This window comes from Manis pentadactyla, chromosome 9 (assembly GCF_030020395.1).
Source record: "Manis pentadactyla isolate mManPen7 chromosome 9, mManPen7.hap1, whole genome shotgun sequence".
Classification (NCBI taxonomy): domain Eukaryota; kingdom Metazoa; phylum Chordata; class Mammalia; order Pholidota; family Manidae; genus Manis; species Manis pentadactyla.
This window is the reverse complement of record NC_080027.1, coordinates 37,725,166-37,752,018: the sequence shown is the minus strand read 5'-3', so window position 1 is coordinate 37,752,018 and position 26,853 is coordinate 37,725,166. Positions and strand designations below refer to the sequence as shown.

At 52.5% G+C, this 26,853-nt stretch overlaps 1 protein-coding gene across 1 annotated transcript in view; it reads right to left on the bottom strand.

Moving 5' to 3' along the window:
- LOC118917525 (guanylate cyclase D-like) overlaps nucleotides 1–26,402 on the bottom strand; it is a 37,127-nt gene extending 10,725 nt beyond the window's left edge. The window contains exons 1-13 of the mRNA XM_057507201.1: nucleotides 25,660–26,402; nucleotides 21,426–21,721; nucleotides 19,249–19,603; nucleotides 15,113–15,197; nucleotides 14,343–14,439; nucleotides 14,130–14,258; nucleotides 12,756–12,836; nucleotides 10,317–10,493; nucleotides 9,929–10,085; nucleotides 9,472–9,621; nucleotides 5,951–6,099; nucleotides 2,918–3,081; nucleotides 2,314–2,506 (exon numbers count right to left, since the gene is read on the bottom strand). Of these exons, the coding sequence (XP_057363184.1) occupies nucleotides 2,314–2,506; nucleotides 2,918–3,081; nucleotides 5,951–6,099; nucleotides 9,472–9,621; nucleotides 9,929–10,085; nucleotides 10,317–10,493; nucleotides 12,756–12,836; nucleotides 14,130–14,258; nucleotides 14,343–14,439; nucleotides 15,113–15,197; nucleotides 19,249–19,603; nucleotides 21,426–21,721; nucleotides 25,660–26,380 (2,754 nt within the window). The 5' untranslated portion in view covers nucleotides 26,381–26,402. The remainder of the gene's footprint in view (nucleotides 1–2,313; nucleotides 2,507–2,917; nucleotides 3,082–5,950; nucleotides 6,100–9,471; nucleotides 9,622–9,928; nucleotides 10,086–10,316; nucleotides 10,494–12,755; nucleotides 12,837–14,129; nucleotides 14,259–14,342; nucleotides 14,440–15,112; nucleotides 15,198–19,248; nucleotides 19,604–21,425; nucleotides 21,722–25,659) is intronic.
- Between the last annotated feature and the right edge of the window lie 451 nt (nucleotides 26,403–26,853).

The window sequence follows — 26,853 nt, the reverse complement described above, 5'->3', positions numbered from 1 at the left end:
GTGTGTGGTGGGCAAAGCCAGGTGGCGGTAGTGGACACTAGGTTCCTGTCCTGGCTCTGCCAGCTACCAGCTAGGTGGCCTCAGGCGAGTCACTTCCCTCTCTGGGCCTCAGTGAGCTACTCATTCAGTTGACATTTATTTCCTGAGGACCTACAATGTGTTGCCCATTGCCGGGCACTGGGGACAGAGAGGTTCAGGTTGTAACGGTAAGGTGCAGCTGTGTTGTCCATGGGCAGATGTAAGAGCATCACATGGGAGCTCCTACCCATGTCTGGGAGGGGGAGGAGGCTAGCCTCAGACTGCAGGGTGACCAGCACGGAGCCAGGTGAAGAGGAGGGAGAGCGGTGTTCCAGGAAGGGGAACAGCACTGCAAAGGCCCAGGGGCTAGAGAGAGCAAAGTATGTGTGAGAAATAGGGAGGTCTACAGAGGAGGAGTGGCCAGAGATGCCACTGGGCAGGTAGCCGGGCCAGCTCCTAGAGGGCCTTATGCACCACTGTGAACCTGTGGCTTCGTCCTGAGGACGTCCATGTCATGCGGATGGTGAGCACCCATGAAAAGGGGCCTTGGGCCAGGAATCCCACATTCAAATCCCAGCTTCACATCCTACTGCGACATGCAATTAGACAAGCCACTCAGTCAGCTGTTTCTTCATCTATACCAACCTCAGAGATTGTTATGATTAAATGGGTTAATGCTCATAAGGCACTTGGACCAGTGTCTGGTATACAATAATCACTCAGTAAGTACAGGTGATGTTGTCACTGGGATACTGCACATAATGCTATCAGCAGACTGCCTGGCACCATAAAGAGCTCGTTCTCTCTGAACTTTCTGCCCCCACATCCTTTCCATCCTGGCTTCCAAGGCTGAGTCTCACCCTGTCCCCACCTCCCTGGAGGACTGGGACTGGGAGGGGAATAATGAATGGATCACAAAGAAGGCTAAGACCAGTGGAGCCTGAGGATGGCTGCTTCCTGGGAGCGGCCTCCCTCCCTCCTCCACTGTGTCTCATGTTGACCCAAGGTCCCTAGCAATGGATGGGGTCAGAATAAGGGGCAGGGCTGGGGTGGGGGGAAGGTCCTCATAGCCAGCATAGAGGGGCAGGAGGCTATTCACTTTTGCTATCTCACAGTTTGCTGCACTTCAGTAAGGGGGATGGGATCCACCCATCCATCTGTGAGCCCCCAGGCTGGGGTAATTATTCTTGCCTTACAGATGAGGAACCAGAGGTCTAGAGAGGGGAAGCTATTTGCCCAAAGCAACACAGAGGCTGGTGGCCAGACTGGAACTCAAATTCAGAACAGAGAGGTACACAGGGACTAGATCTTGAAGGGTCTTGATGGCTTTCAAGGCCCCTGCTGCTTTCTCAGTGACCCGCCAATTCCATCACGTGCTTCACCATTGGTTCACTTCATGTCCAGCCATCACAACCCATTCAGCATCCTCATGCTCACCAGGCCTCAAGCTTTGGCACATTTTTCCCACATTGCTTGGCTGGAGCAACTGCAACCAGACGACAGTGCTAGGAACACAACATCTCTTCCAGGAAGGCTTTCTTGCTCTTTTTTCTACACACCTACCCCTGGCTGGATTGTGGGTCCTCTCAGCCTCCTCTGATCACTTCACTTGGGTTGTCTCCATCCTTTACCAACAAGAAGCAGAGCTCCCTGAGGGCAGACACAGGCCAAGGCCTGGCCCTCCCCTGTCCCCACCTCCTTGGAGGACTGTGGCTGGAAAGGGAATAATGAATGGGACACAAAGGAAGCCATCTGTCTGTCCTTGCCCAGCACAGGTGAAGTTTACTTCCCCACCTCTTGAATCTGGGTTGGCCATTTGATTTGCTTTGGCCAGTAGAATATGTCAGGAAAAGCAATGTGCCTGATCTCAACTAAAACCTCAAGAGGTTTCTCTTCCTCTGCTTTCTTTCTCAGAACCCTGCCACACCATGTAAACAACACCAACTAGTCTGCTGGAAGCCAAGAGACCACGTGGACCAGAACCGAGTTGTCCCAGTGAAGGCTGTTGAGAGTTGAGAGAGCCCAGCCAAGATCAGCAGAACTTCCTATCTCACCCACACTGGCCACAGATGGATGAGGAAGTCTGGCTGAGTCCAGAGAACTTTCTAGCTGACCCATAGGTTTGTAAGCAATAATAAACGCCTTTGGTTTTATATTATTGAGTTTTGGCATTACTTGTTACATAGCAATAGTTAACTGATAAAAAGACATAAATAAATGACTGAAAGTAAATGTGTGACACAACACAGTAGTAAAGGAAGGACAGGGGGAATGCCAGCCTCCTGGTACTCTCACCTTATATACATCGTGGCTGCCCAGCACAGCATCGAACAGCGTGTAGAGGTCATTGAGCAAGCCCACAACCTCAATGGGCTCACTCAGGGCTGAGATGGTGGTGAAACCCACAATGTCACTGAAGTATATGGTGACCTGGTCAAAGTACTCTGGCTCCACAGTAGCCCCCATTTTCAGAGATTCAGCCACAGATCTGAAGGGATGGGAAGGACCTGAGTCACAAGGTGGGAGGGCCCCCATTTCACAGTTGGGAAGGATTTTGGGGGAAATCCTGGATAGAGTATCAAGGAATCTGGGACAGTCTACTTGTGCGCTGGCTGCCCTCCAACAAACACCTGTCCCTCTCTGGACATTACTTTCTCTGAATGGGGGAAATTGTTCCCTCTCCTTGCTTCCAAGGAAGGGAGGTAGCAGAAATTCCATGCTCCTGTGCCAGCACAGTGCCGAGCACATACAAAGGCTCTATGAAAATAGGTTGGGTAAACAATGAATAAATTGAATGAATTCATGGAACCCGGATTTACTGAGCACCTACTGTGTCCCAGCTCCTGTGTTCAGAGCCGCTGAGGCTGGAGGCACAATCAAGCCCTAAGGGGCCACTCACGGAGGGAGCATCTGAGAGAGCAGCCTTTCTGTCTTCTGCTGCTCCAGCTCCAGCTCCTCAGTGCGTTCCTGGATCAGGTCCTCCAGGTTCTGGGAGTACTTCTCCAGCATCCGCAGCATAGAGTCAGCAACGCTGGTCTTCTTGCCTTGATTGATGCTTTTGAACTGAAAAGTAGAATGAAAATCCCAGTTCCTCAATGAAGGTCAGCACACTTGGCCCTTAGGTGGGATTCTGGGTCACAGGAATGCACCAGATATAGTCCCTGCCTGGAGGAGGTGGATTGGTGGTGGACAAATATGTAATAGACAAAGGATGGTGGCTCTGACAAGGAGCACAGACTGCTAGAAGGAAAAATGGGTTATTTTTGTGTGAGGCAGGCAGGCAGGCAGGGAGAAAACTTTTCAAAGGAGCCCATGTCCAGCATAGTATTACCACTGACAAACACAAACCCTACTGCACTGGTTCTCACAACAACACTGGAATAGGCATGCTTTGTTCTTAAAGATAAAGGGATGGGGGGATGGATAGATAGATACATAGATGGTGGATAGACAGATGTGATAGATAGATGGATAGGGAGGTGAATAGACGGGTAGATAGAATATGTGTAGATAATTTATGTACATAATCTATTTATACCTCTCTATTTCTCTCCTTGTTCAAGAAATGTTTTTCATGAAATAAGTAATAAATATGTAAGGACACTGGGACCAAAGTAGAATAAAATTTTTTTAAAAAAAATTAATCCAGGAGTGAGGTCTATATGCAAAATGAATGCTAGAAGTTGGTCACCATTTTGGATATGAGCTTCCTAGCAACCAAACAAAAAGGGAAATATGTATTACCAATCCATGGAGTCCATGAGACAATGGAGCATTAAACTAGTTGCTTAAAAGTAACAGTACTGCTGGTGCTGAGCAAAGAAGTGCCTCTTACTTCTTCATAAGAGGACATTCCTGTGCGATCGTAAATCATGCCTTCAATAATAACCTTATCGGAAATACTGCAGTGTGTTTCCTAAGGAGACTTACTAAAACCTTCCCCAGTGTGATTTGCCTCTTCCCAAACTCAGTAGGAGAAGCAAATTAATGATGGTCAAAGTGAATGCAGCCCATTCCAGTATATGAATGCATGGGTGTCTATGTGTGTCGGTATGGACATCCAACCTCCATTAGTGCCCCTTCTGTCTGCCACATGTCTGAAAGGTGGGGAGAGGCAGCAGCCCCTAAAGTGCACCTATTCAGCATTGCTCATTAAAAGCAGAGGCACAAGCTTTAAAGGTCAGTGGGGGTGGGCGTGATGGATGCTGGCTTTGAGACGCTAAGGACACAAACTGACTAGGAGGTCACCTTTGCAAGGAAGGCCCCCATTTTAAAAATGAAGAAAAAAAGGATCTGAGAGGTGAAATAACTACCAAGGACCTCATAATGATGGAACTGAATTTTAAACTTAAGTATTTTATATATTGATCATACCATCACCTACCCCACTGAATTATTTCATCATTCAGAATGTTTTTTCCACATTTTGCTTGGGGTGCCCAGGAACACAAATGATAGGATCTGCAAGTAACAGTCATTTTCTTTTTCCTTTCTAATATTTACTTTCTTGTTTAATTGCATTGGCTAGTACTCCCAGAGCAATATTAAGTGAGCATAAACCTAAGTCTTTTGACTTTAAGTTTAGTGCTTTTTCTCTAATACCTTATTTACTCCTCAGAGAACCACTTTTTATTTTTTACTTAGTTATCTCACTTGATAGTCACTCCAGTATGGCAAATTAGGCCAGAGTTCATCTTTCCAGGCAATTTTTAAGGAGGCTGAGGCTCAACAAAGCAATCAACTTGCCCAAGGTCCAATAATAGGTAAGTGGCACTATAGATCCAAATGCAAGCGCTCCGACCCTGAGCCTCCCCACAGTGGGAGGCAATTCCCACCTTCTTGGTGCTAAACATGTATGTCATGTGCCATCTCTGCCTGCTCTGCCACTGAGCATTGGAAGGATATTTTCCCTCAGTCACTCCTTACTCAGGGCAAGAGCCTCCTCCCCGACCATCCTGGCTATGACAACCTCTCGTCCCTGGGAACATTCCAGGCTACTGTTTAAAGAAATGGTTGCTCACCCTAGCTCTGCACCCCCCCCTCACCCCCCAGGAGCCACTGGGAGCTCATTTCCTCTGAAGTCCCAATTTCACATCTGTGAAAAGGGACAGCAGCCCTGACACCAGGGCTGAGGAAGGCTTTTCAGAAGACACCTGGCTGTTCATCCTCCATCTGTCTTCCTGCCTCTCACTCCCTCGCCACCTGTCTGGACGCCCCTCTTGCCCACTGAACCTCTCCTGGGCAACGTTCTGCTGTGGCTAGGGAGTGGAGGGCGGGAAGGAGAGGCATAAAGATGTCACCTCAGGCTGGATGGGTTGGCCCTGTGGGAACCATTAGCCAGCTCAGTCAGGCCCACAGGCTCCACCACCACCCCACAAACTCGTACGGACTTGCCTCACCCCTCCTGCTACAGTCCCCAAGGCAGGCCTGGTGGCCAGTGCCCCTCACATCTTCCACTCACTGATGCAGAGAACCAGCGCTGCCTCTACAGCCACAAATGACCTCTCTGCTCTGGCTCCAGGAAGCCCAGTGCGGGGTTGGGGTTCCCAGAATCAGCCCTGAAGACAGACAAACCTGAGTTTGGAATCTAGACCCACCTCTCACTCCTCCCTCAGTTACCTTGGGCTAGTTCCCTCACTTCTCAGTGCCTCAGTTTCTCTCCCTAAAGCCAAGATAATAACAATGCTTCTTCTGAGGGTTAGCACAAGGGCTAAATGAAGTAAGAACAGCACTTAGCATGGGGCTTGGCACTCAGCAAACATCCCTGAGACCCAGTGTTCTGGGAGAGCTTTCCTCGGGGTGCTGGTGCTGGCCCATCGCTCCCTTACAGGGTTTCTAGGCCCCAGAGCTAGTGCCTGGCTCCCACTGGGCAAATGAGGTGAACTGACCAGCTGTTTCTTGTGAGCACCCGGCTCCTCCGGGGAGCACTCACCTGCGTGTAGATCTGGTCCAGGCTGGGTCTGTCCTCCGGAGCTTCCTCCCAGCACTGCTCCATCAGCTGGATGCACTCAGGTGGCCCGTGCTCAGGAGACACTGCTGGCCGGCACAGGGGAGGGGGCGAAGCCACCTTCCTGATGATTTCTGCAACCAACATGTGGGCAGTAGGCCCGAGGTCCCCAGGGGGGCTTCTGGGGAGGGACTGGCCTGGGGTCCTCAAAGGGAGGGCAATGTAGGCCTGTGGGAATGTGAGGATCAGGCCCCGAGAGTACCTCTCAGCCCCCCTGCTCTGAGCCCCAGACCGTGCTGGCTGGTGCACCCAGGGAGCTGCTTTCCTCCACTCACCCCAGGGTGTGGCCAAGGAAAGGGTCTCCAACTATGGGCTGAGAAGTTGAATTCTGGATCTGCCCCCACCTCTCTGTGAGATGGTGGAACAGACAGCGACCTCTCTGGGCCTGCGTCTCCCCATCTGTGCCATGGGCTTAATAAACTGCCTTCTTGAGAGGCGTCTGAGGGAGGACATGATGGGTGCCAGGCACCTGGCTCCTCGCAGGTTCCCCCACCTGCAGACCCTGCAGCAACTGCGGCTGCCCCCCAGGGCGCTGGAAGCCTCAGCACTGGCTGCTCCACTAGCCCTGACACCCGGGGCTTCCTGGGGCCGGCTCCTCACAGGCGTGGAGCAAGGCTCTGCTTTTCATCATCATCATCATCATTAGTAGTATTTTCCCAAGACACCCCCTGCCATGGACCTTCCTGACCCCCTTGCATGTGAGAAGGCCACTAGGCTAAGTCCAGGTCACATAGCTCAGTGCCCTAGCTTTGGCTTTGCTGCTTGCCATCAGTCTGAGCCTCAGTTTCCTCACCCAACAACTGCTGGAAAAACCTCCACTTGGGAAGCTGTTGTGGAACTGGCGGGAGCTGGGAGATTCTCAAGGACTAGGAGGCAGAGGGGCTGGGTACCCAGCTGAGGCTCTCAGTGGCTGTAGAGGGGCTTCTAGATCATCCATTTACATTCTGTACAAATTAAGTCACCTCTCTGAGCCTCAGTTTCCTCACCTATGGAAAGGACATAATAGTAGTAAGACCTCACAGAGCTGTTAGAGCTGCAGCAGGCGGTTCTCTGAGGAGGGCTGGGCTCCTCCTCTCATGGGAGAGGGGGTGGGGGCCCTCGGCCAGACAGGAGACGCTTCCTTCTGGACTTCGATCCCCTTCCCATCCATTTGTTGGCCACCTTGTTGGAGGTAGAGCCCCTGTCACTGTCCTGTTTTATAGACAGGGAATCAGAGTTTCCTGCGGGTGAAGTAGGTCAGCCACAGCCACAAGGCTGATAAGAAGAAAACTCTAGCACTGGGTGTGATCGCCTCCCAACCTGCACAGTTTTCTCTGCCCAGAGGTTCCTACCCTGCAGGCATCAGATGCTTAGGGCCCCTGAGTAAAGTGTGGGGGAAGCCATATGTGCTCACAAAGGAGTGTGGGCAGATGGAACCCATAATACACACATGTTCTGCACTTTTCAAAAGTGTTCAGATGGTGTTGTGCTGGATAAAATACAAATCCATTGCAAAGTGTTGCTGATTTCAGAGCAGATTTTATCTTTGTGTATTTTCTCAGTCAAATTGTAGTACGTGAGGCTCCAACGTTTTTGGACATTAAAATGGAGTCCTCCTATGCAAACATGCTGGCCTCGGCCACATCGGCTCTTGTGTTCCTTCCCCATGCTGGGCCCGCTGTCCACACCCCATGTGTCACTGCGATTGATGGGCCGTGCTGGTGGCTGAGGGAGGAGGCTGCACAGCCAGCTGCACAGGGAAGATTCTCCATGGATGACTCCAAGAGATTTTAGGACAAGAGCACCGAGCTTGCTCAAGTCCCAAACCTGCTGCTTCCCACTGAGAAGTCCCTTCCCTCTCTGAGGCTCACTTCACCGCCTCTGCAAAGGGTGCACCTACTCACCTCACAGGGTTGTCAGTGGAATAATGTGTGTAATAGTGCTTTGGAAACTGCAAGTGCCCTCCACATACAGAGTCTTAAAAAGATGGTATTTCAAAGAGCAATCAGGGCCTGCTTCCAAGTGGGAGAGTCAGGAGAGATCCTAGGATCTCCCACTAGCACACCCCTAAAACCACCCAGGCAGATATTTAATGAGCACCCACCATGTGCTAGGCACTCTGTCTAAAGCATTTCATTGATGCCTCCCAACTATTCTGGGGGCAGGCATCACAGTCCCATTGTATAGATGAGGAAACTGAGGCACAGAGTCTGAAAGAGAGTCATTCATAGTCATGAGGTGAGTTGATGAGGAGCTGGCTCAGATCAGTGCCCAGCAACACCTGTGCTCTTGGCATTTTACTTCCTGAGACCAGGATATAGCAGGCCCCAGGCTGACAGCCCAGTCCTAGGTGGCCATAGGGGTCTAGGCCTAATCTTGCGCCTAAAGCATGATGGAGGCCTGGTCGAAAGGGCCCTGCACTGGTGGCATGGCTGGTGGCCCTGCCTGGCTGGTCTTCCCTCTCTCAGCAGGCAGACGTTGGGGAGCGGGGGAGGCACGGTCAAGGAGTGTTGAACAAATGGCCTGACAAAACCCCTCTCCTTCCCACTCCCCCACCTCATAAACTTGGGGCCTGGAATGCTCGATATTAACTGAGAAGTGCTTTTGTGGAGAAAGGAAGCAGGGCCAGGCCTCCCTGTGAGTTAAAGATCATCCACTGGGGATGGGAAGGGCTGGCGGGCTGGGCTCCATCACTGCCCTGTTCTGTGGGCTGAGGTCGCTGCAGGGTATCTGTTGGGACAAGTCCCTGGAACTAGACAGAAGCAGCAGGGGGGAAAGTGGGAAAGCAGCATAGGGTCTAGGGAGCCCTGAGAGACAACATGGAAGGGGAGGAAACCTTTCTGAGGTTGGGCCCTGGCACTAGGGTCAGAAAAGAAAGAATGTCCAATACCAGGTGATGATGGGAATCTTGAGTGATTATCCCATACACCCCACAGTGTAGGGACAAAGATACTCTTGAAGGAGCCCCACCCAGTCAGAGAACAAAGCCCCCAGATACTGAGCAGCCTGGCCACATCACACATGGGCTGAATGTCTGGTGCATTTAAAATTTGACCCCCATTTTAAAGAGAGAAAACTGAGGCTCAGTGAGGGTTAGTGATTTGTGTACAGCAAGTAAATGCTACAGCTGGGGAAGAACTGAGGTCTGCTGGGCGCAGTCTATTCCGGGCAGGGTGGTGGGTGGTTAGAGCCGGAGCACCGCATGGCAGTGACACGGAAAGGCGGCAAGGGGTTGAGGCTTTCACCCAGAAACCAGTGTCTCTAGCCCTGGAGCTGCTCAGCTGCCACTTAGTAGAGCGGCTAAAGGCTGCCTGGTGTTAGCCGAGGAGACCCAGTTCTTGTGGACACACCGGCGAGTGTGCCTGTGTGGTTATTTTCAGGCCTGGATCTCCTGTGGGTCACAGTCCCCAACTACGTGGGGACTCCAGCCCAGGAAAGTTCGGGGAAGGAGGAGGAGCACGCTGTACCTTCCGCTGAGAGCCCTGAGGAGCAGTAGGGCGGGCCTCGAGTCAATACCTCCTGCAGGATGATGCCGATGCTGAAGGCGTCCCCTTTGAGGGTGCCCCGCCCGGGGCCCCCAGGGCCCCGCAGCAGCTCTGGGGCTGTCCACAGAAGCTCTGCAATCACAGGGCAGGGCCACACCGCCGTCACCCACTGGCCACCCAAGCTGGCCAGAGATGGGCAGGCGCTTCACACAAGTGGTGTCATTGCCCAATCCCTCCAACCCTGGGAGAAGCATGTGCCTCTGGTCACCCCGTTCGCAGGCAAGAGGCTTGAGACTCAGAGGAAGAGCCTGCAACTCGAGGTCACACTCAGGAAGTGCCAGAGGGTGGGAGGTCTCCCCCTCACCCCTGGCCTCACAAGCACCGATTTAAACAGTGGCCTCAGAACCTCCTGCGGCCCCTTTCCCACCCGTGAGCTGACCTTCAGGGGCTGGCCGGGGGCGCAGAGCCTGCTGAGCGTCAAGGAGCTCTGCATAACCGTGGTCGGTGACCTTCAGTACAAAGCGCCCATCCACCACACAGTTCCGGGACTTGAGGCGGCCATGAGGGAGGTGTCGATGGTGCAGATACCGCACACCCTGGAGTGGATGTAATGGGGGTCCATTAGGCCTGTGACGAGTGAAAGGGACCCCAGATCCTCTCAGAATTCCCATGGACCCCAGAACACCTTTTTGCCTCACCTCACCTTTTCCCACACTGTTCAGATTTTTTTCACACTGGAAAGAGCCCAGGTATAGGAAATCTGAGCATCTCTTGTCTCCCTGCCCGCCCCATTGCCCCCACAGCTCAGGCCCAGGGAGGGTTCTCACCCGGATCAAATCCAGCAGCAGGGAGGCCTTGAAGGTCCAGTCCAGCCGCAGTGCCTCGTTCCGCAGCAGATCCTCCAGGCTGCCCCGGGCACAGTGCTCCAGCACCAGAGCATTGACTCCAGGGGCCACAAAGAAGCCCAGGCAGGCAGCAACATTCTCGTGCCGCAGCTCCCGCATCTGCTGGGGCAACGGGCACCTTAGCAGTCCACAGGGGCCTCTCAGTGCTTGGCTAGGTACCACCCATATCTGGGCCCCTAGTACTTAGCACCCAGCACAAGGCTGAGCACAGAGAGGCATCAGAATTGCTTGGGTGGATGGATAGATGATGGACAGATGGATGGATGGATGGATGGATGGTGGATGGATGAGTAGATGGGTGGATGGACGGATGAAGGGGTGAGTGAACGAGTGAGTGGAAGCATCATGAATGAATAAGGGAATGTAGCTGCAGCCAGCTCCACAGTATAGGGATCTAGGCCTGTTTCCCAACCTAAGTGGCATCATGGATCGGAAAACTATAAATTCTCTCCCCCAGGCCCTAGAGACTGATGAGAAGAAGAGGAGCAGAAAGGATCAGGCTCAAACAGAAAGCAGCCTCCCTGAAGGCTGCCAAGCAGGTCAGAGAGCTCAAACCCAACCGATAATACTAACATTTGCCCCAAACAGAAAGATGGAACCCTTTTCTGGTGTGGTTCTTACAAAAACAATTCAGGGGTCACCTATGTCAGGGAGACCTGAATAGTGTTCCCCCTTTAGAGATTCACAAGCATATTAGCATATATGGTGAGTTAAGAGCGGCATCAAATCCTTTGACACTCCTGCCATCAGTAGGTGGGGTTTCTGCTCCCTCTCCTCAAGTCTGAGCAGGTTCTGTGACTACTGTGACCAACAGAACGTGGTAGAAGTGGTTTTGTGCATTTCGGGACTGAGTCTTAGGAGACTGGCAGCTTCTATTTCCTGTCACTGGGAGCCATGAACTGCTGTAACTAGTCCTGCGCAGAGTCACGATCCTGGAGAGTCCATGTGGAGAGGCCCTGAGAACACACAGAGTGGGAGGAGAGGTCTCCCTGACTCTTTCACCACTTGCCCTGCCAAGGCACGGAGCATTCGGTAAAGCCACTGTCAGCCCACTGGACTGGGGGTCCGCAGACTTTTCTGTAAAAGCCCAGGTAGCAAACATTTTAGGCTTTTTGGGCCATATACAGTCTTCACCTCTGCCATCGTAGGGTGAAAGCAGCCATGGATAATACATAAATGAGCATGGCGGTGTCCCAGTAAAACTTTATAAAAACAGGCAATGGGCCTAATTGAGACTGCAGGCCATTGTTTGCCAACCTTTGGCAGCCCATTTACATGCTGAATACCACTGAGTGATCCCCAAACAAGGCCAAGTGGAGCGGATGAATTGCCCAGCTGAGCTGTGCCCAAATTTCCTACCCACACAAGTGTAAGATGCTATAAAACAGTTGTTTTAAGCCACTACATTTTGGGGTAAATTGTTACACAGTCATAGATAATAAGAATAGTGTATTAATGATTCTGAGAAGTCCGATAGCTAACCTAAGCAATTTGCAAATTTATTTGGCCATGTATATAAACCTTTTAAGAAACATCTACTCACTTGGCTTCAAGATTGCCCAGTAGGAAATGCCTAACCTAACCTCCAGTTACTTAATCTCTCTGAACTTGATTTCAGATGGCGGCCATGTTGGAAATAACGATAAAATTCACCGCTTATCAAAGGCACACTACTTGGCCAAGCACAGTTCTAGGTAATTTATATATTTTCTCCAATCCTCATAATTCCTCTAGGGTAGAGCTCCGTTTTGCAGAAAAGCTAAGTATCTGTCACAGGCAGAATTCCACCTGGGATTGTCCTGATGTGAATCCCGAGCTTCATCCTCCATCCCACAATGCCTCTTGGGGTGGTGACAGTCTCGGGGTGAAGGGGCTTATGTGATTAGTGATGACACTAAGCAGTGGTGACAGCAGGAAGTGACTGGAAGCTCCCTGAGGGAAGGAACCCTGTCTCACTTCTCCACAGCTCTCCCCAAGCCCAGAACACAGCCTAACACATAGACAGCACCCGATAAATCATGAACGTATGGGTGGATGTGTGGAGGGCTGGCAGGTACAGGGTGAAGTCCTTGGGTGGTGCTGATCATGCGTTTGTTGATACTGACAGGGGATCATGTCCCTGGTGGCCATGGTGACGGTCACATTGGAGCGGTAGTGATGCTGGTAGGGACACCGGGTGCCGTAATGATGGTGCGGTGTATGACTGACTGAGGTGCCTGCAACAGGATGGTGACCGTGATATAGGGAGGATTTCCTTGCTGAAGCCAGAGGCTTCCACATGGAGTAAGGACCACTCTAGGCCAGTAGGGGTCTCCTGACAGCACCCCCTCTGCAGCCCTTCCCCCATCTCCACAGCCCTACCTTCCTCAGGAGGCTGAGGCAGCTTGGCTGCAGCTCAGGGGCAGTGCCAGCTTCAAACTTCTTCAGCCACACCCACTCTCCCTGTTCAAGGAAGAGCAAGAGTTCAAGACTGCTGGTCCCCAGCTGGCTGACCTCAGGCAAATCCCTCAGCTTCTCTCAGCCTCAGCTGCTTCCCCATAAACGTGTTCTTTCTGTGAGCTCCAATTCAAGAGGGGCAGAGCCTGGCCAATAGAAACAAATGTTAGAACTTTGCTTTGGCTGACGACCCAAATTCCGACCCAAACCCCACCCCTGCCTAGCTCTGTGACCTTGGGCAAGTGACTTCGGTTCTCTAAGTCTCCTGTTCCAATTCTGTAAGCGAGAATGATACCCCCACCCACATCTCATGGGCTAATGAGATGGTGGATATAAAGCATGTTAACTCCTCTTCCCAAGGTCAGCTTTACACTGCAGGCCTCAGGTACCCATGACACCCCAAGTCCGCATGAAGTGAGCCAGGCTCTGTGACCCAGGGACTCTAGGGTAGGAGGCAGGAGGGTTGGAGAGGCAAAGCCTTAGACTGGGGCTCTGTCCAAGCTCCGGCCAGCCCCAGACTCACTGTAACCTTAGCCCTCTCTCCCCTTGTCATTGATGGATTTCTGTCTCCTCACTCTCACCCGCAGCCTGTCAGCTAACTCAGAGGAGCAGACAAAACATGCTTTGTACATCATTAAAGCCTCCTTTCAGCAGAATAGAAAAGAGATGGAATTCCCCTGGGGAGAAGGTGGAACAGAAGGTGCATGAGCCTCATGTCACTTCCTGTAGAAGCAATTAGCTTGGCTCATCAGAATATGAGTCACAGAATATGAGAATCGGAGCATGAGCGAAGTATAGAATTTGAGAACACAGCACCTGAGAAATCACAGTGTCTTCAGAAACATTAGAATCTTGCTGGTCTAACCTCTGACTTTCTGGCCTCCCTGCTGGCTGGTGGCCCAGGCCCTGTCCCCCACAGCAGGGCCTTGGAACCTGGGATCTCATCTCACTATCCCTTGCTGAAGCAGGCAGGAGGTGGTGGACCTAGGCCAGCCCAGTGCTGAGAGAGGCCCTGGGGTGACGTGCTGGCAGTGCCCTGGCCCAAGAGGTCAGGAACTGGTGGCTCCCCAAGGTGAGAACCATGCTGGACTGGGGGTTGGGGGTCCTCTTTCCCACTTCCTCCCTGTTGCCAACTTGCTGTGGGACCCAGGGAAGTCACTGCCCCTCTTCAGGCCAGTTTCCCCTTTCTGTAACAGGAGTGGGTCATACAGAGGCCCAGGAGGCTGTGGGTTCCCTTGGCTCCTCCCAAACTGACTACAGCTCCTCAGGCTGAGGCAAGGGGTGGGCAGAGGCCTTCACCTGGTAGAGGGCCACGTTGGTGGGCTCCTGGGGGGCCGGCAGGCTCCTTGCTGACCCCTGGGCCACTGACCTCAGGCTCCCACCATCCACCACACTCCTTGATTCACTCACACTGTCCATGAGCAGCCTCTGGAGGGGGCAGATATGGTCAGGAACTGAGACCAGGCCTCAGTCTGCTGCCTGCCCACCCAGCCTAGTGCCTGCCCCACCCACTCGTCTGCTCAGGGGCCGATGGATGAAGGTGAGCTCCTCGGCTGTCAGCAGGATCCGGTGGGGGCCCCGCACCAGCTGCAGCTGTTGGATACCCAATCTGGAGGTGAGAGAGCAAAGGGCAGAGGGGACAGTATAAATGTCACTCCCTCCTCGATCTAACCCCTTGGACCTGTGACTTACCCAGAGCCCCACCCTTCCTCTCCCTGTTCCCCTTCCTGGCTCCCCAGCAATCCCAATCAGGCTGAAAGAGCACCACTGAGCCCTACCCCCCAACAGGGGCTGGACCCCCCTGGACTGACGTGCCTGCTGGTCCCCAGCCTCTGTGTTCCCATGTCACCTGGAGGCCTCAAAGAGTAGCCAGAGCCTGGGGTGAAGGCTGGGGCTGGGACGCTGACTCTCCTGGATGTAGCCAAGGATCAGAGGACACAGAGGACTTCAGATCCAGGGAGAATTGTTTTCAAAGCTGAGAGGCCCTGGGGGTCATCCGGGCCGAGCCCTCACTGTACAGATGCTTAGCCTGAAGCTCAGGGATGGGCAGAGACTTGTCTGAGGCCCCAGGCTTCTTCCCCACATCTCAGATGGATCTCCTCAGGAGGCACCCCAACCTTGACAGGGCCCTACTGAGGCTTTAGATTGGACAGGGATGCTGGGTGGTCCTGAGGTCCTGGGATGGAGGATGAGAAAGCCCCCTGAAGCCTGTGCACACAGGAGGGGGCTTGTGGGGTGGGGTGGGGGCAGACAGAAGGGCAGAACGAGGCTCAGGTTCTCACCTGATAAGGCACGTGAAGGCCCCACCAGCTAGCACCAGGATACAGGTCAGGGCCAGAGCGAGGAGGCTGCCTGGGGGCTGCTCACCTGTGGGGAAGCCAGTGTGGAGATGAGTCCTAATGGTAACAACCACCCAAGGAAAATAGACACCCCCCTGAGCTCCTGCACCTGCTCCTTGGCCCTCCTCTGGGAAATGGGGACACAAACCCAGCCCAGCACTCTCCCCAGTGAGGTTCAGAATGGCCCCCTGCAGGGAAGGTCCTACCTCTGCACTGCTTGTGATGCACAGATACTGATTCACAGACTTCTCTCTGGGTCTCTGTCTCTGGCTCTCTGTCCCGGGCCCAGTGGACCCTGCTCAGACACCACTACAGTCCTAGTCACACTATGGCCTTTTGTCTGCCCCTTACTTCAGACTGAGAGCAGCCAGATAGCAGGGCCTGTATGTGTCTTTGGCTCTTACAACAGGGCCTGAACACAGGAGCTGAATAAAAACTCCTTTCTTGTCAATTGTTAAGCTACTTCTCCTTACACACCCCCATGCTGGCCAGCTCTCTACCTGTTTTGGCGGCCAGTTTCAGTGTCTGTCCTTCACTCTGACTTGTAGGAGAGCCCTCCTTGCACGGGATCCAAGTTTCCAGCCCTCATGCCAGGAAGTAGATGTAAAGAGACCGCTTGGGACAGCTGGGCAAGATGGGAAGGGCTACTTTGCATGGGCAACCCTGGGATCTGCCTGAACTGGCGACGTGGCAAAATGCCCAGAGCCATGCTAGAGAGAGGACACTGACTTCTGCTGCCGCAGAACAGGAGCCCTCTTCTTCCTTCCTCGCCTTCCTCCCTCCCGCCCGCCCTTTTGTAGGAAGATAACACTGTTCTGTCTGCCCCCTGCTCAAGCCCCCTGTCTGAGTTAAGCCCAGATCATAATAATAGCAGCAAATACCTCATAGAGCTCGTTATAGCAGTGTTCTCTGTATCGCACTGAGCACCTGTTCTAAGGAAGTTCTATATTTCAACTCAGTTATTCTGCACAATGACCTCTAGAAGTAGGTACGGTCATGATCATGACTTTTTGGAAGAAGAAACAGAGAGATAAGTAACTGTCCATGAGTGGTAGGCTCTGGGTTCAAACCCAGGCAATTTTGCACTGGCATCTGGGCTCCTAACCACTGCCCCATCCTGCCTTTCCTGCGGGGAAGCTTCCCGTCCGGCTGTGAGGTGGAGAGAGAACAAGCACAGGGGTGCTGCAGAACTGTGCCCAGGCCTAGGTGGCAGCAAGCACAAAGGATACACAGCAGAAGCATGTGGGGCGCCGGAGGGCAGGGCAGAACACAGTGGGAGGAGACTGAGGGCAGGGAGCGAAGTCTGCCCAGGAAAGTGCTCTGGCTCGACTCCGGGTGACGACTCCGGGTGATGCAGAGCCTCTGTGGGTTCTGAGCAGGGGCATGCCCGGTCTGACTGTTTCCCAAGGATCCTCCAACCTGCCAGGTGGAGGTGCTGGAGCAAGGCAGAAGCGGGAGACCTGTTGGGAGGCTGCCACGGTAATTTAATGAGAGCCGGTGGGTTCTAGGGCCAGGGAGGCAGTGGAGTGGGGTGAGGGCTCCGCTTCTGGGCAACTTCTAAAGACTGAGCCTTCAGGCCAGGCATGGGGTGTACAGACATGGAGGGTACCTGAGTCGCAGGGAGGACAGGGTGCCATGACCTGCCTGGGGGAGACAGTGGGAGGCAGGGTAGGGAGCAGGTCAGGAGTTCAGCTTCAGACAATGTCAAGTTTGAGATGCCAACTAGATATCCAAGTATCTAGTAGATCCTGTGGGGCATGTTAAGTAGGAGTTTGGCCAGATACAGATTTTAGGAGGTAACAAGGCTGGAGCAGGGGCCACAAGAATGGATAAGACACCAAGGGAGTGAGTGCAGACAGAAGCAAAGCTCAAAGCACCGAGCACACAGGAGCTGATGTTAACAGGTCAGAGCCACAGAGAAGGTAACTGAGAAAGAGCGCCAGTGACTGGGAGCCCTGGAGAGGCTCTGAGTGTGGCCCCAGGGAGGTCAGCTCTCTGGCCAAGCAAGGCAAAGACTAACAGTTGGCCCTGGGCCCCGGCCAGCCGCGTGGAGGCCACGGGAGGCCTTGATAAGACAGCTCATGTCGAGAGAGTGGTGGGAGGGTCAGTGGGGAGGATTCAAGAGGAGAAGGGAGGTAACATTAAATCCCATGAGCTGGACAACTGTTTCAAGGGGTCTTGTTGCCAAAGGGCACCAAAGAATGAGGCAGAGGCTGAAGGAGATGCGAATAAATGAATCTTTAAGGTGCAACATTCTGAGATAGAAACAGAGAAAACAAAGACCATGGCACATCCTCTTGCCAACAAGACCCCGAGCCATAGGAAACACAGAAGCCAGCCCTGGGCGGGACACGTCCGGCTGGTCCAGGGTTCCTAGGTGCCACCTGGAGCAGTGGTGCTCACTGAGGACATGTGACCGTGTAGCCCCTTCCCATCCCCTTGGAAATATGAGGCCTGGTCCTGGGGTCTGCCCCATCCCATGTGCAAGGACTGGCAGATGAGGGTGCTGGGTCTTTGTTCCTAATTACAGATGACAAGTGGAGACTCAGAGAAGGTACGCAGCTTGCGCAAGATCACACAGCTAGTCAGCACCAGTGTAGGCTGCAGCCCTAAGCATATGCTGTCTGGTCTCTCTATCCATGGTGCCCGGCCAGCCGCTCTGGTGATACCCATGACAGTCCTGCGCTGGAGGGTGAGTGGCTGTTTTTGGATTCCTGAGAGGAGAGAAATCCTAAGGCTGGTGCTGCTGCTCAGGTTCCCACCACCCCTTGGGGTCCCCTCTTGGGGCCTTATCCTAGAGCATTTGCCCTCAGCCCTGGCCCCCATCACAGGGGCTGACAATGGCCCGGAATCTTATCTGCCATTGCAGGGCCAAGCTTAGGACACAGTGGATGCTCAATAAACGTTGGCTGATTGATTCGTTGAATAAATTCATTAGAACCTGTCAGAGAGTGAAGTCTGTAAGCCAGGGCTAATGGAGGAGGAGTTTGTAAAGATCTGTAGGCTCCATCAGCCCCTGGCTGCCCCTGTCATGGCTGGGACCACACCATGTGGTGTTGTCTCTGGCTGCCCCTGTCTCTGCACTAGACAGAAGCCCTTGGAGAACAGGCCCGAGGGCTAATCTTCAGAATCAGCTCTATGAGGGCAGCTCTGTGTTGTCTCATTCACTCCTATGTCCCTGGGGATAAGTACAGTGCCTGGTGCATAGTAGGTTCTCAATATATGTGGAAGAAAAGAGGGCAAAGAAACAATTGGGTGAAGGCTGCTTCTTATGAGCTGCCATCTAGTGTGGAGGACAGTTGGCACTGGCCCTCCCCAGCACAGGACACACATCCTACAAATGGAGCTGTGGACCCAGGGACTGTGGGGAGCAGAGGAGGGGCTTCCAGCCCTGACTGCAGAGCTGTTCTAGAAGGATAGGTAGGGTTTAGTTGGGGAAGGCAGGGGGTAGTCCAGGAAGAGGAAACCACATGGGCCTGGGGAGGCCTGAAAGGACAGCATATGGTTGGGGAAATGCAAAGAGGAGTATTGGGAGATGGGGCTGGAAGAGCAGGTAGAGCCTAGGTCATGAGTGGGGTGGGGGGCCACTAAAGGTCTGGGGCATGGACCTAGGCAAACCTGGCCAAACCTGAATTTGCTGGTAAGTGGTGGTGACTGTAACTAGGGCTGCCTCAGGCAGTGCAGTTACATTTGCTGACATGTGTGTGTGTTCACTCGATGTGCCCTCGCACATGTACGTCAGTGCAATTTCATGAGGGATCAAAGTCTGGGCTGCCCATCAGACACCACCTCCCTGTTTGCCCTTGGGCAAGTCACCAAACCTTTCTGAACTTCTGTTCTCCACTGGGGCTGTGAATGATAATGGTTCATCATAAGGCTGCCGGGAAGTTTAGGAGAGCTGAGAGATGGAACTGTGCTCTGCGGTTTAGCCCTGCTCAGCTAGTCTTCCCTGGCGCTTCCCAACTGTCGGCTCAGACTTCTCAACGGGGTCTCAGCTCTTTTCTTTGCACCTGCTCCTGACCCTCACATGACTGTCCACATAGAAAGCCTTAATGAATGATGGGTGGATGATGAATTACCTCTCATGCAGAGCGTATTGGGATCAAACCAGCAGCTGGAGTCACGCACAGGAGGGGCCCCTCCTGGAAAGTGTATGACCCTGCCCAAGGGCTGCACTTGCCATGTGCCTGTGTCCAGGGTATGCGTGGGGACCAGCTGGCTCCCACGACCATCTGTGTCCAAAATGACATACTGAGCCAGCCTCCTGCCCTTCTCATCCGTCTGGATCCTCTGGCTAAAGCCAGTCACATTCAGAGCCCCTGTGTGGGCCCCTAAGCGGGCCCCCGGAAGTCCTGCCCCGTGGCTCTCTGAGCGGTTCAGAGCATGGGCCAGCAGGACAACAGCATCGTAGATGGTTCCAAAGAGCGGGGACACCTGTGGGAGAGAAGGTCCCTCAACTTCATAGCCCCATGGCACAGGCTCCCAGACATCCCTGAGCCGCCCTCCTGCCAGCAGCAATTGTCTGGATTATCATCCCCCAGCACCCCCAGCACCCCCACACAGTCCCCTCTGTGGTCCCACCATTGCCTCGGTCCCCTGGCAGCAGACTCAGCCTCCACAGCCGTCAGCATGGTGGCGGCCACCACCGCCACCAACTCTGATGAATCTCCTATGTCCAAACCAGAACTCCTGGTCTTACAAAGGTCTGCCTGGTTCCACCACACCAAACCCTACTCCTGCATTTTAGGAAATGGAACTACCAGCCACCCGGGTTCTCGAGTCTCAGCTTGGTTCCCAACTATTCTCTTTCTCTCTTCCATTTCATCTTCGAATTTTTTGGCTTTCTTTCAGAATTTATTCCCAGCCCAGCTGATGACTTCTCACCACCTGTGCTCCTGCCACCTGAAACCAAGCCCCCCTCCCTCCTCACCTGGACCACAAGGAGCCTCCTCAGGGCCCCAGCCTCCTTGCCTCCTCTGGCCCTCTTCAGGCCACTCCCCACCCAGCAAACCAAGTGACTTTTTAAAAACATAAATCAAATCATTTCTTACTTAAAATCTGCTGATGGTTTCTCATTTCACTATGGTAAGTTCAGACTCCTTACCCCGGCTTATACTGCCTCACACAATCAGGCCCCAAGCACAGGTCAGATCTCTCTCCCCATCACTTATGACAGTCCAGCCCCTCCACGCTCCCCTCTGCCTGTTCTCTAGCCATTGATGCTCACTCTGCCTCCAAGCCTTTGCACTTGCTGTCCTCTGCCTGGTTGTTCTTCCTCCAGATGCTCAACTGGCTGCCTTCTCATCATTCAGAGCTCAGCATAAGTACAATTTCCTCGGAGTGGGCTTTTCTGCCCACCCTCGCTCTTGACACCTATTCCATCCTGGCCACTCTCCGTTACTTTATCCTGTTTTATTTTCTTGGCGACACTATCACTATTTGAATTCAGTTATCGGGTTGCTTGGTTATTGTCTGTCTGGCCCTCAGAGAATGGAAGCTCCCTGAAGGCCAGGCCTGCCTTGCCCATCACTGCCCCTGACACCTGGTGCAATGGTACACATGAGGGGCTCGATCCACATTTGTCGTGGGACTGAGTGGTGGCATGAGCTTCCCTCAGCATCTGCATCCCTGTCACCCGCTCCAGACGTTATTGTCTCATCACTGAGAAGCCGACATCCGCAGGGAGACTCAAGCAGCTAAGTCCCATAAGCCAAAACCAAGCGGGCAGCGGTCGCCCTCACCACAAGGTCACAGCAGTGGTTTCAAACACTCCCATTCTCCTGGGCTCCTGACCCTCTCTCCTTCTGATTTTCACAATTTGCCACAAAGGTGCAGAGAAAGGAGAGGAAGAATGTCTGCAAGAGAAAGAATAGCTGAGCCAGAAATGAGAATTAAAGGAATTAAGTTGGAGATAGAAAAATAGAAGCAAAAGAAAGAGATACAAGAAAAGGTGAATTCTCAAGGCAGGCCAAAAGAGTGAATAATGTGAGAAGGAAGAGAGAGAGATATACATACGCACACCTGTGCACGTGCACATACACCCATATGAGCAGTGGAAAGAGATGGAGAGAGAGTGCACCCAGGGACTAGGCAGAGACGCTTCGTCACATAGGGACAGCTCATGTGCCCAGAGAGGAGGGACTAGTTGGCCAGGTGGGTGGCTGGCCTGGGCCAGGAAGGCCTAGAGTGGGTGAGGGGCACACACGGTGCCCGTGGCCACACACTTTGGGCCCTGTGAGGGTCTGCACTGACCTACCTGCTCTGGCTGCAGGTGGGCAGTCACCTCTCCACTGGCCTTGGCAGCTTCAAAGGCCTTGTCCACAGGGCCGGACTCCAGGCTGATGGTGAGCACTGCATCATAGACCTCCTGCAGGGGCCCGCTGTCCCCAAGGGCCGGGTAGGAGCGGTTGCGGTAGGGCAAGGCGAAGAGCATGGTGTCGTAGGGCAGGAAGACCAGCCTCCCATCCGCCAGGCCCTGGGCCCCCGCTCGGCTCAGCAGGGTGGTCTGCTCGGAGCCCCCCAGGAGTGCCGAGTGCATGCACAGCACCACAACTGGGGGCAGAGGGGGCAGGCTCGCCTTCAGGCCTTCCCTGTGGCCCGGAATTCTGTGGCCCTGGAGAGCTGCTCGGAACTCTCAGGTCCACCCCCTACCCCACTCTGCTGCCACTTCCCAGCCCTGGCCCCTCCTTATCAGTCTGGGGAAAGGCAGAGTTTCCCTTTCATTCGCTCCTACTCCCTCCATTAGAGTGACAGCCAAGGTCACCAAATCTAGCTTCAACCTGCTAAAAAAAAAATCCCCTTGACTGCGGACCGGTTGATTGATATGTCCTGTCCAGCCTGCCCACCCAATAGTTTTGACCAACTTCCCACACTTCCTCTCTGCCTCTGGCTCTGACAGTTGCTAATATTTATTGATAGCTTACTCTGTTGTCCTAAAGTACTTTTATGAACATTTAGTTAATCAATCTAATAGCACTAAGAAGTATGATTATCATGACTTCTACTTTAGATCAGGAAACCAAGGCACAGAGGGGCTAAGTGGCCCCCAGATACAAAACCAGTATGGTGGTGGAGCCAGGATCTGAACCTGGCTTGTAAACCTTTTTTCTTTTTAAGATTTTTAAAAACAAGATAATTTATATACCATAAAATTCACCCTTTTATATCAACAGAGGTGAGTCTTAGAACCTCACCCCCCCGTTCTGAGAGAAATCTTCTGCATCCGTGTATGTTTTATTGCCCTGGTCTAGCTTGGATTAACACATAGTCTACAGGCACACACCTGATCATCTACATTTGCTCTCTTACAACACTAAACTATGTTTTCTACCTTTATCTTGTATCTACCTACCACTTCAGCATTTTATTAAAAATAATAATAATAAAGAGAGAAATGTGGTATCCACATATAAATCAAGTATAAAAACCAAATGAGTATTCATATTTGAACTGACTGTTTATAGTTCATAATGCATGAGCAAAACCAAAAGTTTCTGTGATGACTGCCCTTGCACTGTTCACTATGTAACTTATTCACTATGTAAGAATTTGTACTCCATGTAAGAACTTGTTCATGAAGCTTCAAAAGATTGGAGACTGATGAAAATTAGGCTTGGGGTGGATTAATGATTGTGCATTGAGCATTGACCCCCCTATACAGAATTTTATTGTTGTCAACAACCATTTGATCAATAAATATGAGAGATGCCCTCACACACACAGATATATATATATATATATATATACACACTTCCAATTGTAAAATAAATAAGTAACCGGGATGTAATGTATAGCATAAGGAATATAGTCAAAATATTGTAACAACTTGGTATGGTGATAGCTGGTACCTAGAATTATCATGTACATAAATGTTGAATCACTGTGTTGTACACCTGAAACTAATGTAATACTGTGTGTCAACTACCCTTCAATAAAAAAAAAAAATTCACCCTTTTAAAAAGGGTTCAATTCAGTGGTTTTAGCATATACACAAAATTGCACAACCATTACCACTTGTTAATTCTAGAACATTTTATCATCTCAAAAAAGAACCCCTGTACCACAAAGTAGTCATTTCCCATTCCTCCCTTCCCCTAGCCCCAGTCAACCACTAATCTGTTTTCTGTCCATATGGATTTACCTGTTCTGGATATTTCATATAAGTGGAATCATACACTACATGGTGTGTTGTGTCTGGCTTCTTTCACTTAGCATAAAGTTTTCTAGGCTTATCCATGTAGTAGCATCTACCAGTATTCCATCCATTTTGATGGCTGCATACTATTCCACTGTACAGATAAACCACATTTTGTCTATCCATTCATCACCAGCTCGTAATCTCAACTGTGTCCCTGGTCTAAGCAGACCTGAATACATTCTCCTTTGCCTTAGTAAGAGAAATAGGCCCTTACTGATACAGCAGCCAATTTCACCCCCAGACACCCAGAGCAGAAGAGAGCACTTTACCCAAGGTTAAGAGTCCTCTGATTAATTTTTCTCTTCCCCACTTGGGTCCCTGGCAAGGGCCACAACTGCAGCCCAAAAGGGGCCACAGTTGTTTTGTATGTGGCCCATGTTCCTACTGCAATCCCTTTCTCCAGAAAACCCAGGAAAATGGAGCCACAAGGGAAGGCTGAGGGTCTCCTTGCTGGAGCCTGAAGATCCCTGGTCATGTGCAAGAGCTTAGAACCCCAGCCTCTGCTGAGCCCCTGGGTGGCCACACTATGTGGGCCATGGCCCATGAGCCCTCCCCATCCAAGAATAGTGAAAGGACCCCTGGAGAGGCACCCACTAGGACTTGGTGAAAACAGACTAGGGCTTTCTTTGTTCCCTCTGCTCTGCCTGGTGCTAGCTCTGGTTTCTCAGCAAAATGCCCTCTCAGAAGTTGGAGGTGCTGTTCTGAGTTGGCCACAAGGGCAAGCTGGTCCACACAGCTGGGGAAGGAGCAATTGACTGGGAAAAGCTTGCACTGATTGATTGCAAGCCATGCTCACTGTGTGCTGAGCACTGTTCTAAGCCTTTTACTGCACTAGTCCATCTCCTCACCCTCTGATGTAAGGGCTTTTATTAGCCTCATGTCACTGATGAGGACACTATAACACAGACAAGTTTGGTGACATGCCTAAGGTCACACAGCTGATAAGAGGTGAGACTGGAAACCTGAATCCAGAGAATGTGCCTCTAACCACTCTGCTTCCTAGCTCTGAAAGCCAGTAACATGGTTGAAACTCAGGTCCTTGCAACAGGGGTAGAGAAAGTCTGATGAGGTTTCCTCCACCCACTGTCACTGTGCTCTAGGTGCACAGAACTGAACCGTGCATTCTCTTAGTCCCATTAACATGCGACCTAGCACTAGCTACTCCCTCTGCTTGGAATGCCTTTCCCCTCATTTCCAGGCCCTGCCCTGATGTCACCTCCTCTGTCAAGCCCTCCCCACTCCCAAGGAGAGCAGCTCCTGCCAGACACAAGCTCCCCACTGCTAGGGCCTGGCCAGTTCCTCCCCACATCCCCAGAGCCAGCCAGCATCAGACCCAGAGCAGTGCTGTGGCTTGAGGTTGGATCAAATGTTTACAAAGTGTTTGGTCACATACATCTGCCCCTCATGACCGTGTGAGGTGGCTTGCATTATCTCTGTTTTACCTACAGGAAAACTGTGGCTCAGAGAAGTTAGGCACTGTTCCTGAGGGGGTGGCAGGCCCACCTGGGCCAGGTCTCACTCTCCACTCAGCTCTACCCCGCTAACCGGCCACACAAGCTCAGAGGCTGGCCGCTCACCCCGCTCCCCCTCACCAGCACTAGCCTCAGGTCCCTCAAACACAGAACACAGCATGTGGCCTCAGCCGCTAGCTAATGGTGTTACCAGGGTCCAACAGTGAGAAACACATCTTACCTCATTTACCTCACAAAGCTGAGTTCATGACTTAAGCACACTCACAAAACCGGAAGTTTTACGGAGCGACACTTCCCCAATACCTGCACTGAATTTGATTTTCCCTGCTTTTATTCCATTCTAGTTTATTCTATACTATTGAGTTCCCTTCTTCTCTCTTTCTATTCCATACTCTTTCTTTCTTTTCTATAATGCTAGTCCTGATTCACTAAATTAGTTTCTTTGACCCAAATGGGCCACGGTGTGGAGGTTCTGACTTCAACTCCCTTGCTTGGCTCAGGTACTGCTTCACTCTCCTTCCTTCCTTGTACCAGGCAAGATGAGAGAAAGCCCTTGCCTCCCGCCCCCCTGCAACTAAAGCTTTAATCAGAGCTCAAAATTCAGTTTCACCACTTGTCAGCTGTGTGACTTGGGCAAGTTACTTACCTTCTCTGAGCTGCAAAGTACAGACCTCAGCTGGACTAGTTCCGGGGCTACTGTGAGATTAAATGGAGGGCCCTTGCCAAGTGCTCAGCCTAGAGTCTTATGCAGAGGAAACTCCCCATCAGCAGTCATATGAAGTCCATGCAGCCCGCAGGCAGAAGACACCCAGTACACTTACTTTTCAGGCCATCCACGCTGCAGAGCTGCCTCAGGACCTCCGTGGCCCCCTGCTCCCCAGGTCCCAGCGAGGTCACCAGCCCCACTGGCAGCCCATGCGTCCTGAGAGTCATGGCCACCTGCCGGGCTGTGGCCACCCAGATGTCCTGGTGGGAGGACACAATGGCCACACGAGCCCAGCCAAAGTGTCTCATGACAGACAGCAGCACGTGGGCAGCCGAAGGCAAGGTGGGCACCAGCTCCCCTCCTCCCTCTGGAGCCCCGCACACCCAGGAGAAGAGGGTCTTGCCCCAGCCTTGGGCCAGCAGGGCTGCTGCCGCACAGTAACCAGGATTCACAGGGCCCACAAAAGCAGCTACGGTGTTCCTGTGGGCCAGGAAAGTGGCCAGGGCATGAGAGGTGTCACAGCCTGTGGGAAGGACCACAGAAGCCAGCCGTGAGCCCAGCACCAATGAGGAGTCTTGATTGGCTCGGTCTATAGCCAGCTGGGCAGCCACACTGGGGAGGGCCTGGGCAAAGATGGGGTCACAGTCCCAGGGGCCCAGCACCCCCAGGGTGAAGGTCCCTGCTCCCCGGGCCAGGTCAGGGAAGGAGCCGGCCCACAGCAGGGCGCCCCAAAGCACCACAGAGAGAAGCGGCAGGAAGGAGGCCGTCCTTGGGTGATGAAGAGCAGAACCCCACAGTCCCTGGCAGGGTGGGCAGCTCTTCCTGTGTGGCAGCATCCAGTACAAATCCTCATGGTACAAGCCCCCCTGCAGTCCTGGGGAAGGAGCATAAGGACAAGGCTTGCTTTCTAGCATTTTCTGCCAGCACTTCTTACTTGATTTTGAGGCAGACACCTCCTTTTGGAACGTCACCCTCCTCACTGGTAAAACAAGGAATCTGCCCCCATGACATCCGAAGCCCCCATATTTGGGGGCCTTACTGCCCACACACAACTCCGGGCTAGAGCTCAGACACTCAGGGTGTGGGCTCCAGAGTCAGAGCTGGTCAGCCCTGGCTCGCCGCTTCCCAGAGATGGGCCCGAGGCCAACCTCTCAACTTTCTGAGCCTCATTTTCCACTTCTATAACAATGTGGAAAATGAAACCTACTTTACGGAGTTGTTGTGATGATTAAATGACATAATGTGGGGCACTGAGCAGAGATCCTGTACTTGGGGCCTCAATAAAGCCTATTTCTTTCAACCTATTATT